This window comes from Panicum virgatum, chromosome 4K, assembly GCF_016808335.1.
Source record: "Panicum virgatum strain AP13 chromosome 4K, P.virgatum_v5, whole genome shotgun sequence".
NCBI classification, from domain to species: domain Eukaryota; kingdom Viridiplantae; phylum Streptophyta; class Magnoliopsida; order Poales; family Poaceae; genus Panicum; species Panicum virgatum.
Genome location: NC_053139.1, coordinates 34,716,307 through 34,729,969, shown reverse-complemented (window position 1 = coordinate 34,729,969; position 13,663 = coordinate 34,716,307). Strand labels below are relative to the sequence as shown.

Here is a 13,663-nt window from a genome sequence, read left to right as displayed (position 1 = left end):
AAATTTCAGAAAATTCACCACAATTCCTAGTTTGTTCCACTCTTCGATATATTGTTCTCTCGCCGGCAAGAAACCCCCGGTGTGTTTGTTTTTGAGTGTGTGCAGCAAGGCGTCACCATGAGTGGCCTCATGAAGTTCATCACCGGGAGGAGAAGGACGCGTTCATCAACATCCGACGCATCGGCAAGTTCTTCGCGGAGGCACTCGGTCTCCGAGTCTTCGCGGAGCATGGAGGAAGACAACCCCGCACCGAGGAGCGACATGCTGCTCCTTGGTGGGATGAGAGACCCGAGAAGCTCCTCCATGAGATTCACCGAAGGGATACCACCTCCTCCACGACGTTCGACAAGGTCATCCGCACCACCGCCATACAAACCCAAGAATTCAGAATATGGGTTTATTATCTTGTCGAAGGAAGAAGAAGAAAGGCTCAAGTTCATGAAAGGAAGACTGCGAGCAAATTATGATTTTGATGATGAAGCATTGGAGAAGCTGGGATTTCATCATGACATCTATGAGCTCTTGGAGAACATCGGTTGTAAGTTATTTTCCGATGGTGTCACGGTAGATATGCAAGAAGAAGTGGCTCTTGAGATGTTCATGACATTAGAAAAATCAACGGAAGTGGTGGATGATGAAGAAGTTCCATGTCTGAAATTTCGGCTCAAGAATGAAGAGAAAGTAATCACCTGTGGAGAAATAGGAAGGTTGCTCGGATTCAAAAGTAATGCATATGAAATGGTGCAAGTTGAAGATGGAGAGCTTGATGAATTTTGGACAAAAATAGCAAAAGATGTCAACCGCCAAAGGAAAAATACAAGTAATGTGACCCTCCAAATATTCCACTCTTGGTTGAGCAAGAGAATTCTCGGGAGGATGAGAGAATCGAAGGTCACCGATCAAGAATTAAATTGGATGTATGCTGCATTGGTGAAGAAGCAAGTAATTGATCCCACCTACATCATTGTTGAAAGTTGGATTTGTGAAGCATCATCCGGTACGGGAGAAGTTGGTTCGGGGTGTTATCTCACAATGATAGCCCGAGCCATGAATCCGAGATTACAAGTGATCCAAAAATTTTATGTCCCGGGAAGAGATATTGGGATTGAACATTTGAGGCAATGCCATTATATCGGAGGGGATGAAAAGAAGGGATTCACTATTTTTGAGATGGATATTTCCCTCTCCGATCAAAGGCTGAAATTATTTGCAAGAGGGAGAACTGATTGGCGAGTTGAAAATATTAGAAAAAAGGTGAAGAAATCAAAAAGAGGAAGGTTAATTGAAGGAACATCGGCATCGGCACAACAAGAAGACTTGGAAGTAAACCTTCCACCACCAAGTTCCGCTTATTGGAGGAATGAATTTCAAGGTGCATCAAGTGGACAAGGATACCCGCAAGGATGGACGAGTCAATGGGAAGGAAGCCAAGAACAAGCATGGGGGCATGCTGCGGCGGCGCCCCCACCATTTAGCAACTACGGCTACCCACCCTCGTCATACCAAGGAGAAATGCCCGACCCGTCATTTGGAGCACAATATTTTGACCTCCCTCAACCGGAACAAGGAATGAGAATCATGGGTGCCTATGCAAGAAGAAACATGGAAGATATAGACGCCATCCGGAGGCACACAACCCAACTAGAAGATGGAACCGTGGGAATCGCATATCAAATGGGACTTCTAGGCCTGGCGCCACCGGAACAATTTAATGGAGGAGCATTTCAGCAGTATTATGACCAAGGATACAACGCAAGAGCCAATCAAGGAGATTGATCGACGGCAAGACCATGAATAAAATGCTCGCATGTGTGGTTTGGATTTTTCTATTTCTTTTCATTTATTTTCAGCATGTGTGCAAGCTTGTGTGTGCGTAGCAATTTTCTGTTTTTATTTTTCAGCATGTGTGCAAATTGTTTTCTTTTGCTTTCATCACCATGATAAATAAATGCATCACCTACGCTTTAATGTTATGGTTAGTAATGATGATAGAAAGTTTGTGCCATGTTAAAATATGATGATCATTGCCACTTTGTCTACTTTCTTGTTCTTGGTTTATGCATGATTAAACTAATGCTCTCTCTAACATGATCTTAAAATTAATTAAATACCGGCTAATTCAATTGTGGAGGTTATGATAAATTAAGACCCATATGTTTTATTCTTGCTCTCTTACTTAAGCTTGTCGAGGAAAATTTATTTTGGATTTAATTTTGAGCTAACCTTGTCAATGATACCTTTTGCAATTGCTCTACCCTTCTACAAGCCTAAATGATACATCATAACAAACCATAGAGCAAGAATTATTTTCAGGTGCATTAATTCAGGATTTATCGTCTTTGGTACGAGACTAAGAAGCTGACCATTCCGTATTTTTGCGTATCTCTCTTTTGCTAGCCATTCTATCCATGCATTGTGAGTTTCTATACCGGGAACATTGCAAACCTCGCTGGATATCCACCCCTAACCAAAAACATCTTTTTGTGAAACACCTCCTTGACCACAACCTATATATTGAGTATATATTTATTTCGACGGCAAAACAGTGGAATCAAGAGAAAAATTCAGTAAAACATAAGCTTGGGAAGCATCAAAGAGTTCGCAGAAGAAAAATCCGAAGAAGTGGAGGCCTACAGGCAGTAGGCCGGCCGGCCGGCCCAACACCCCTAGGCCGGCCGGCCTGCCCCTTTTCCTCCTCTGTTGGCTTCAATCTTTCACGAGGAGATGCGCCCTTGAATTCCAAAGTTGAGTCCAGAGAATTGATAAAGGTTTTGTGCACTCACTTCATCAAGTTATCATCACTTCATTGCTTGAGGACAAGCAAAAGTTCAAGCATGGGGGGAGGTGGAGTAAGTGCATTGTGTTGCCAACGGTTCTGAGGAGCAAAAATAAAGAAAGGAAAAAAGAAAGAGAGAAAAGAAAAAAAAAGAATGATGATGAAAAGCTCCTCGGTCCCGTTTGCTTCATTAAACTCTAGATACTTTGAAGATTATTCTATGCTCAATTATTCCAACCATGTGCAATCCGATAACAAGGACTTTAGTTGTGCCTTGGGATCAACCGTTGCCATTTGCACATGTCCACCATCCAAAGTGTGTGTTCCATTCTCTCCCTCTCCACAAAGAAATTATTTTCCAATGGTCTTTTTGATGAGTCTCGGTAAATCCATAAGAAGTATTTCTTGTTTTAATAATATCTTGATTATAATATCTTTTGTTAGGACTAACCTTTCCAGAGCTCCAAATAAAGCCTCACACATACATATGAGAGAAAGAAAGGAGGTAGTTCTAGCAAGATTGAGAGACAAGATGAGCTGAGAGTTTCCATGAGCAAATTGCAATGAGGTTTGAATTATTGATCTTGGTTTAGCATTACTTATGGAACTTACTTTCTTAATTCTGAGACTTGTTTAATTTTGAGAGCATGTGCTTAATAATTGTGGGGAAGCATTTAACTTGTATCTACCTTCCACATTGAAAAAAGCTGGTTAGGCTGACCACAGCGGAGGGAGCAAGAGCAAATTTGCTCCCTCCTCGTTTCCCACGCCCTCTCTGTCTACAGTGCCAAACAGTACATCTACAGTGTCAAACAGTGTATTTGCTCCTTCATTTGCTCCTTCCACTGTGGACGGTCTTACAACTTGAACTATTAACTGCAAAATATTTTTGGGAGCATTGTGTTTTCTCGTGTATGATCAAGTGCAGGGATTGGACACTGAAAGGCAGCGCTGATTTTTATCAAAGACTTACTCGAGGACGAGCAAGGTTTAAGCATGGGGGAATGTTGGCGCTCCTTAAGTATCCATTTTATCCCCTGTTTAACTTTGATAATGGCATAAATTTAATATCAGAATCGCTAACCATCCTAACCTCGGCCCAATTATTGGTCGTTTTCGTGTTTGCACATATATTTTGGAGGTACTTTGTTTTTGCAGGTTTTTGACCAATTTTGGAGCATGAAATGACGAGGCCCATGATCACGCGATGACACGAAGAAAGACGAAGGCCAAAGCCCGAACAAAGGATCGAAGGCCATGATGATTAGAGGCCCGTTCATGCACATCCACCCTCCAATGAAGCCCAAAGGACAAAGCCCACAAGATAAGATCAAGATAGTTCGGGGCTAAGCAAAGCAAAGAGATATTTAAGGAATGATTTTCCATCCTATCCTTTTCCTCGAAGAAATCTCGAAGATAACGACGTCTAATGGGGTGCAATCGTGAAAGACATAAACTCTAGAAGATTCCAGGAGACTTGGGGAGAAAGATGAACATGAGACGGCGAAGGAAAGAGCCAGGCTGGCCGGCCTAGGCCCATTGGGCCGGCCGGCCCAGCCCTTTTTTAGGTCGGTTCGACCTCCCCTTTGACCGAGGGTTCCCTGAGGCTATTTAAAGACCCTCTCTAAGGTTCACACAGAGATCAATTCGGGAAGACGACGCCAAGGAGCAGGGAAGATAGAGGGGCACCTCTCGGAGAGCCGAGGGTTGTGCTAGTTGTCTAGGGTTCGCCCTAGCCGACGTGGGAACCTTGCAAGGAAGACCACGTCGGAGTTCTGGAGCTAGGATCATCAAGATCAAGGTAGGGCCCCGGTTGTGATCTTGTGATGTACATTCATTCATGGTGAAGTTATTTGTGATTCCGAATGTTTAGCGATCATGTTCTCTCTTTCGATTTTGTTCTTTTCTTTGGGTTTGCTTCATCCTAGATCTATTATCGAGATAGATCACTTAGCATGATCTTGTAGTCATGGTGGCTAGAGGTTCATGGCGGAACTACCAAAGGGGGTTCGACTTGCTTCAGGGTATTTCGTTCAAAAGGGGGGCGTCGTGACAGGCCGTCTCTATAGAGTAGGCGGAGTATCGAGGGATCGGATTGGAGATTTTGGGTTTAAAGAGGCTTTTCATTGAGATTCACATCTACCTTACTTCACTTCATCTAGCTGGAATTACAACATATGCATGATCTAGGTGATCTAGATTGGTTATCTCTAACTTTCTCTTGCTACCTTCGGTGTTTGTCGTTTTTAGTAGATTAGATTCGTTTTCACCATCTCATCACAAAGGAATCTCTATGCTAGTAGATTGTTTCTTGTCTCTTTTGTTCCGTGGATTGATAAACCTTGGGGAAATACTCTGAGGGAAAAGCTACACGAAACCGTGCGCTTGCGGTATATAAATCGGGGGCGCTAAGGAGCGTCAACACTCTATCCACCCGCCTATTCCTCTGCGAGCCTCGTATTCTTGCATTTGGGCTTGGAGAACGGCTAGGGAATATTCGGCGCGTGCGGCTCTTGTCCGTTGTTCCTCCATTTCTTGGGTTGCCTTTTCTGCCTTGTGGATTTGTTGCTTCAATTGTGCCACTTGTTCGTGGTAAAGTTCATCCAGGCCGGTGAGCTAGTTGGATAGGTGGGAGACCGTATCTTCCAGGTCTTCTTCTTCTCTTCCGAGTCCTCTCATCTGGGCAATCCATGAGCGTCCTCTTCCTTCAGTGGGTGGGAAAAATCCCATAGGAGTCCGCTGAAGATGATACTTGTAGATCACACGTAGACGTCGCATGGCTTTTCGAGCAGCTTTTCGGTAGGTGTCAGGGAAACGAAATCCAGTGGTGGAGATGAACCAGGGATCCACATCAGGGTAGCGGGTGCTTTTTCCCACGAAAATCATTACGTCGCACCGAAGAGTGCCCCTGGAGTCGTACTCCCGGTAGACGTACTCTGGTGGGTCCACCACTCCAATGCGTTCCAAGCTGAGTATCAATAACTTAGAAAGGCCGGGCTCTGTGTGACAGATTCCACCAATCCATCCATTGTCAGCCGTCTGGAACAAGGCAAGAACCAGTGGTGAGTGTTGTGTGAAATAAGGATTAAGGAAGGAAAAGTCCTAGTGTGAAAGGGCCTGAAAAAGGGTTTCGCCCCTAGGGTCACGTCCTACGGCCAACCTACAGCTCTGATACCACCTGAAGCGTCCCCTCATAAGAGAAGACTTAAATGTGATACAAACATCAGTCCCAGGAGGCTGATGACATATTTATTACATCAGATACTTCATCACCGTACAACTCTACGCGGTAATGGGCAGTGAAGCACCACTATCGCGAGGATTACAACTAAAACCCACACAACTACATTAACTACGAAGAGGGGGTCATCAGAGTCTTGCGCCATGCGAAACTTCCTGCGGTGACCCTATCCACAGGCAAGGCTGGGTGTAGGACGGTACCCCTACTCAGCGTCGTCAGGAACAAAGTCTGGATCTTTCTCTGTAAAAATTAAGAATGGGGTGAGTACAAATGTACTCAGCAAGTCCAATCACACCCACTGAGGGGGTATAAACAGAATATAATGCACATGGTAATTCAAAGATAAGGTTAAGGTTTACTTTGCGGAAAGCTAGATTTTATGCAGGGGTTCATTTGAAAGAAAGGATTTTCAAAGCAAGTTTTCCTTGTACCGAATAACACATAATGTTGGCCCACACAGGACCCAAATTTTAAACTGCTACCAGACTCCTCATCCGCCGTAGCACACGGCACAACTGCCGGACACATTTCCAAAACAACTCACGCAAACCCATCCCAAAATAAGCACTAGTAATGTGACCACACCGTAACTCGCCCAGTACCATGGGCATGGCTATTCGAATATATTTTAACTCTGCAGAGGTGTGCAACTTTACCCACAAGCGGGGTACCACAACTCGATCACCGTAGTGTCGGTGCAGATCCCAACAAAGCCATTACCCACCTTAGCTAGACCTGACTAGCCATCACGGGATGCACCAAGGGGTCATTGACCTATCCCAGAGGTTTTAACCGGGGCATAAGTCACACAGATCTAATCCGTTCTCCTTGATCACCCGTTGCTCTCAGCTCTCCTGATGGCTATCAGACTAACTAGTGGGGTTTATGCTAAGCCGTTGCCCATTCAACGGTCGAGTGGTTTGCACGATAGTGGAGTTAGGTGAGATGACACACCAACTCGGTCCTTAGTTGTGACAAGATGGATATCTCCCTTTCTTGCTCTGCCACACAGGCACGAACGCACCAATCGGCAAATCACACAGAAATGCCATCCATCCCGTCTAAACGAATCTTTCGAAATTCCACATTTCTCCCTTCCCACACACACACCTTTTCTTTATAAAAACAAGTTGTATTGTGTATAAGGCCCTAAGCATCCTAGCAGCGATTAACGTCCAAACAAAACACATTCAGACATTAATCTAGGTGGTCAAGGAATGGTTATAACAAATCAAGGGGTGGCTATCCAACCATGTTTTCAACAGGCAAAACATATGCAATTTTGTAAAACAGGCCAATAGGTTGTGTTTATAAAAACTAGGACAAAACATGCATCAAAGGGCGGGATTGAACTTGCCGTCTTCAAAGCCTTCCGGGAGGTCCTGGTCGAAGTACTGTCCTTCGGGTTCGGGGTCGCGGAACTGGTCCTTGTTCGCTGGCTCGCAGTACTGCTCGTCGACGGGTTCTCCCTCGTTCACACCGTGATCTATGGCGCATACAAACAAACACACAATCAAGAAAAAGAAATAAAAGCTTTATCGTTGAGCTCGAATCGGAAACAATTAAGATATGGAGATAGGAGTAATATTTTAGGGCGGTTTCCTAATGGCATGGCTAAAACTGTGTTAGGAATGACGTGGTAAAGTTTCAGGTCGATCGGGAGTTGTTTAGCGCATGAAATGATAGGTTACAGGGAGGTCTAGGGGTTAAATATGGAGCCAGAGACCTGTTTGTAATTATTCTTGAGAAGGCAGGGGCCTGTTTGGTAATTTAGAATTTATTTGGGTCATTTTTGAAAAAGGTCGGGGGTTTATTTATAGATATGTTTATATGAGGTAAGGGTTTATTTTGAAATATAATAAAGGAAGGGTTTAATTTGCAAAAAGGTTAAAAGGTGGAAGGGCTCTTAAGCAATTAGAAGAGAGGGGAGGGGGTTTTGGGCATATTTGCCTTTTTCCTCTTCCTCCCGACCGGGAAACAGGGGAGGGGCGTGAGGGGCGGCGGCGGCCCCGGTCGGCGGCCCTGGGGCCTCGACGGCGACCGGGTAGGAGGGGAAAAGGGGGAGGAGGCCATGGGGAACCTGCTCCCCGCCTCGATTTGGGTCGGGGTGTAGCGAGGCGGTGGCGCCACGGAGGCCGGCGGGTTACGGGAGGCGGCGCTGTGGCGGCGGCGTTGTGGAGTGCGGCGGCGGCCAGGGAGTGGGGGAGAAGGGAGAGGAGGAGGAGGGGATCCCGGTGCGCCCCCTACCTTGGGCCGGGGTGGCTTGTGGACGGTCCACCGCGGCGGCGGGTGACAGCGGCCGAGGAACGCACGGCGGCGGTGCTACGGAGCTAGGAAAGAGGGAGCTGGAGGTGGCGGAGGTGGCTGTGGGGCGGAGGAGCGGCGCGAGGGTCTCTTTATAGGGCGAGTAAGGCGGTGGAGCGGTGCGGGGAAGGGGGTGGCGGCCGGCGAGCGGCGCGGCGAGCCTTAATGGCGTTCGGCCGCGTTCGCGTGTCACGGAGCGGTGCACGGGCGGCGAGGCGGCACAGGGGGTGACGGGACGTGAGCGGCAGCAGTGGCGAGCACTGGGAGGCAGCAGCAGTGCGCACACACAGGTGCGCGAGCGTGGTCGGGGCGGCGTGCGGGCGTGGTCGGGCTGGGCGCGCGCGGCGCTCGGGAGCAGAGGAAGGAGAGAGGAGAAGGGAGGACGAGGGAAAAAGAAAAAGAAAAGGTAAAAGAAAAAGGGGAGGGAAAAAGAAAAGAGAGAGAGGAAGAGAAAGAGAGAGAAAGGGGGAGGGGGATCGCGCCGGCGCCGATCGCGGCGGGCGGTCGCGCTTGGCCGACAGGCAGCCGGGCGGCGCGGGATGAGACGGCGGCGAGGAAAAAGAGAAGAAAAGGTGGAATGACGCTTGAAATCGGGTGTCGGGATGGAGATCTGACGGGACGGTTTCGGGGAAAAGGGCTCAGAGACTTAGGAAGGTTTGAACTCAACGATAAAAACTTTGAAAAGAAATATTTTAGCGCGTGGTTTAATTCGGTAAATTTTTGGCATGTCACAGAGGCGCAGGCGCTGTCGTTCTTGCAGGCGGAGGAACTCCTTTGCGGAGAATCTGCGAGCGAATCACCCCCAAAATCTGTAAGGGATCAGCAGATCGGGGGTAGAAAACAGAACATCCCGAAAATCCGCATCAGAAGGGAGAAAAGAGGCACAAATCGCTTACCGGGCGGGGACACGGTGGGCCTGAAGGGGCCGGAGTCGGTGCTCCGCCTGAGGCCGCAACACGGCCTCGCCGCCGGGCCCGGGGACGGGGACCTCGCCGCCGCAACCGACATCCGGGGCTGCTGCGTGCATTCGATTTGGGAAGGGGGGCGTGAGTTCTGGGGAGCGGAGAGGCGGCGGTGATTTTGGGGTGAAGAAGCAGGGGCGGTCTGGTCGGAGGAGGAAGATGAAGCTGACGGGTGCGGCCCCACCTGGCAGTGGGAGAAGCTGCGGGACCCGGTTGTCAGAGAGGAACAAGAGATGAGCTAGGCAGGGGCACTCAAGTCATTTCACGTCTCCCTATTGACCGAGCGCCTCCGTGTCGTACCGACCTGGCGTGCCACGTAAGCCAAAATGGTAAAAATATAAAAGATGCAGTTACAAAAGTGCTAAATATGTAGGGGTTTTTTTAAAAGTGGTAAACGAGCGAGTATCTTTCGTTATAATGGTAAATATATAAAAAAAAACTCAGATGAGAGGCTTAAAAAGAAAAAAAAATTTCCCCACCCCTAGGGAATCAGTTTTTCTTGCGATCATCCGTAGCAGCAATCCCCGTGCCGCTCGCAGAATCCAATTCCCAAATCCGGCAGACAAGTCAGTCCGGCGGAGAAGTTACTCGATGGGGTCGGCGCCCGACACCTGCGAGATCGCGCGCCTGCCAGAGGACCTCCTCTCGGCGGCGCTCGCCCTTGCCACGCCGAGGGGCGCCTGCCGCGCCGCCGCGGTCTCTCGCGCCTTCCGCGACGCCGCCGGAACCGACGCCGTATGGGCCCGCTTCGTCCCCCGGGACCTCCCACCGATCGCTGCCGAGGAGCTCGCCGGCCCCGCGCCGCCGTCCAAGAAGGAGCTGTTCCTTCGCCTCTCCGACCGCCGTCTCCCCGTTCTACTCGCCGATGGGCTCAGGATACGGCCGGTCCCCAACAATGCTCTACTCGCCTATGGCTTCAAGGTACGCCCGCCCCCCCCAGCACGGCGCAAGTAGCAGTAATAATCATGTTCTTCGATTGATCTGATCGGCGAACCGTCTCGTTGTTGCGTTCAGAGCATGTGGTTGGACAGGGGTAGCGGCGCCAAGTGCTACATGCTGCTAGCGAGGGGCCTGCACATCTCGTGGGGCGACGCGTGCTACTGGCGCTGGATGTATCTCCCCGACTCCAGGTTCGCATGGCACAGCCAGTTTCTTCTGTATCTGGCTTCCAATTCTCACTAGTATTGTTCGAGCATACATGTCCTGCACTACAAAATTCACCCTGTTACTGTTGGTGGTTTTGGCTTGCAATTTGGATTAGAGACTTGGTGTGTGTGGTAAAGTGCTAATTGTTTCAGAACTAGCACGGGCGGCTCGTTTGACCTGTATTAATTTGTTCGAAAGCTGCAATACTATGGTTTGGAAACAAAACTAACCCTGCACCGGAGAAGGAAGTATAACTGATGGAGTTGGCTTCAGACTTTCAGAGTAGTGAATGTATTGACTGTGAGTAGTCGCTGTCTGTTCTCATAGTCAGAGAGCAGGAATGTCCATAGGTCATTAGACTAGGGTTCACGATTTATGCTAAGTTTCGGAAGTTATGTGTTATATTTTCTATTGATGTATTATCCAAACTTTAACAAATAATGCAATATATTTCTTAATCTGTTTGTGAGAAAGCGTGAAAAGAGCCAAGATACTTGAATTTAAGACTTCAACAGTCATAATTATATAAATTCTACATACTAATTCGAATTAGCCAATAAACTCGGTATCATCTTTTCAATATAATTTATTGCAATATTCAAATTGCAATATCAATGAATTGCAAAAATTCAATATTCAATAAGTAAAAAAGAATACTATGAAATAACCTACTCAAAAAATGGATATTATTAAACACTAATAAGAAAATAAGATTATATTTCTATTCATCTTAATGTTCTGTATTATTATATATGCGCCTTTGTTTAGAGGATTCTATGTCTAATTATTCAAAAAATTAGATTGATTGATACAAGTTGATTTCCTGTTACGATGGATGGAAGAAAGAATGGATAGTCCAATAGCTGCTTCAGCAGCCGCAAGAGCTATAACAAAAATAAGTTTTTGAGGATTTTGAAAAATTTCAAGTTCTAGGGCATGGGGCTTTTATAGATCTAGTAGATAGGAAAAAGCTGATTATTAAAAGGTTGGCTGCAGAGCTATGTATGTATTGACTGGGTAGCAGTTTGGGTGTGTACTGTCTGTACTCCAAGTTTGCATAGGCCATAGGCACCATCCTTGCTGTATTGGTTTCTTATAAATTTTGTCCTTTGTTAATCTGCCACAGGTTCGAAGTTGCTCAACTCTTGAATGTTTGCTGGTTTGAAATACGGGGCAAGATACACAGCAAAATGCTATCTCGAGCCACAGCTTATGCATCTTACATTGTGTTCAAGACACCTGCTGAATCCTACGGGCTGGATTATCCGCCGCAGAAGGCATCAATAGACACAGTTGCAGGAAAGAAAATAATTCGCAAAGTCTGCCTCCAAAGCTACGAAGGCAGGCATGTGAATCGTCGGATCACAGTGCCCTTGACGCGAGAATACAACAAGAGCTACCGGCGTGGGCATGGTAGAAACCCGGTGCTCCCTCAGGAAAGGGCTGATGGTTGGATGGAGTTGGAGATGGGTGTGTTCTACAACAAGGCAAGTGATGATGGTGAGGTGCGCTTTAGCCTACTGCAGACATCATCTACTTCTAAGAGAGGTCTTATTGTCCAAGGCATTGAGATTAGGCCCAAGAAACTAGGCTAGGGTCTGTAGCCATCCTGTGGGAATAAAAATAAATAAATTGACAGAATAAAGCATGTAATCAGTACTGAGTATTCCGCATATGGCCAGATGCTTTAGTCAAATTTATGAGCTGTAAAAAAAAAACATTAGTGACGTGTATCAGCGACTGAGCATTCCATTGCATTTCCTACTTTGTGGTTGTGGCTGCTGTTGCATATATCATGTTTGCTGCTAACCGGTTAGGAAGGAAGAAAACTGAAACATGTCTGCATATCAGAGCGTGTGGTGATACTGATACCGTGATAGTGATATTTGCTTGCAGACATACCAGAGCATGTGGTGAACTGGTGATACCGTGATAGTGAAATTCGCCGGAGCTGAGGCCGTTTGTTTAAGAGTTTGTGGGGGAAATGAGAATGAAACACGATCCCTACGCTCTTATCATGGAAATCCTGGAGATCCGGATTCCCCGATGGCCATGTAATTGAGGCCAAAGCCAAACAGGAGAAGCTATCTCGAAATTCATCAATGTATTTCTTCCTCAAGCAAGACCTGACGGTTAAGAATACCCGACAGTTAATAATATGCAACACCATCACAACTGCGACAGATGCAGCATATGCTCACCTGGGCGAGACGATCGACGTTCTTTATTCTAGTTTAGAGCTCTTCCTTTCTCTTCTTCAAATCTAAAGATTTTCTGAATGTAGACAGGTAATTCTATTAGCGATGTCTAGATGGCTATTTAAACAAAATACAGGTGAGTAGCAGACCAGCGCCTTAAGCACTTCACTAAACCTCACTTCAGAGTAAGTTGAGAATTATATGAACCCAACTTAAATAGAAATTACTAGAAATTCCGACGCGGCTTTGCGGCGCCCATTGGATCAGCATATCCGCGTTGAGTAAGTATTACTATTATGCTAGCAAACATTATGATGGATCCTGAGCGGCTGGTCAATGTATAATTATAGTTTTGCCAGTGGCTTATGAATCATTTTATCTGCTGTCATTCATGTAGTGTCGATAAGCCAATCTTATGTGGGGTATCAGCGTTTAATTAGACAAAATCATACCAATCCAAATTCATTACTTTTACCATATACATCAGTGTATCACATATTGGGATTTAGAGTTACATCCAAACTTCCAAAGTGATCCAGAAGTTGTGTTCGCCTGTGTTAATAAGTCTTCTTTAGGCAGTACATCAAAGCTGGGTACCAGTAATCTTGAGAAAATACTACCATCAGGTTCAGAAACCATGACTTGATTAACATAAACTAAGTACAATATTGTGAAAAATACTAAGCACTTCCCTCGACGGGTGCGAAGGGTAAGGAAGCTAGCCGAGCCAATTAGGATTCGTATAGGTAGCTGGAACGTAGGGTCCCTAACGGGTAAGTTGCGAGAGCTAGTTGATGTAGCAATTAGGAGGCGTGTAAATATTCTATGCGTTCAGGAGACTAAATGGAAGGCCCAGAAGGCGAAGGAGGTTGAGGATACTGGCTTCAAGCTTTGGTACACGGGAGCAACTCCGGGTAGGAATGGTGTAGGCATCTTGATTGATAGGAGCCTTAAGGATGGAGTCGTAGAGGTTAGAAGGCAAGGCGACCGGATTATCCTAATCCGGTTGGTAGTTGGAGATTCGGTTTTGAATGTG

General features: G+C 46.6%; 1 protein-coding gene across 1 annotated transcript; it reads left to right on the top strand.

Moving 5' to 3' along the window:
• Window positions 1-9,749: 9,749 nt before the first annotated feature.
• Window positions 9,750-12,220, top strand: LOC120704868 (F-box protein PP2-B10-like). The gene is made up of 3 exons (XM_039989403.1): window positions 9,750-10,204; window positions 10,298-10,413; window positions 11,556-12,220. The coding sequence occupies exons 1-3, from the start codon at window positions 9,875-9,877 to the stop codon at window positions 12,022-12,024; spliced, it is 915 nt and encodes a 304-aa protein (XP_039845337.1). The 5' UTR covers window positions 9,750-9,874; the 3' UTR covers window positions 12,025-12,220.
• The last annotated feature ends 1,443 nt before the right edge of the window (window positions 12,221-13,663 follow it).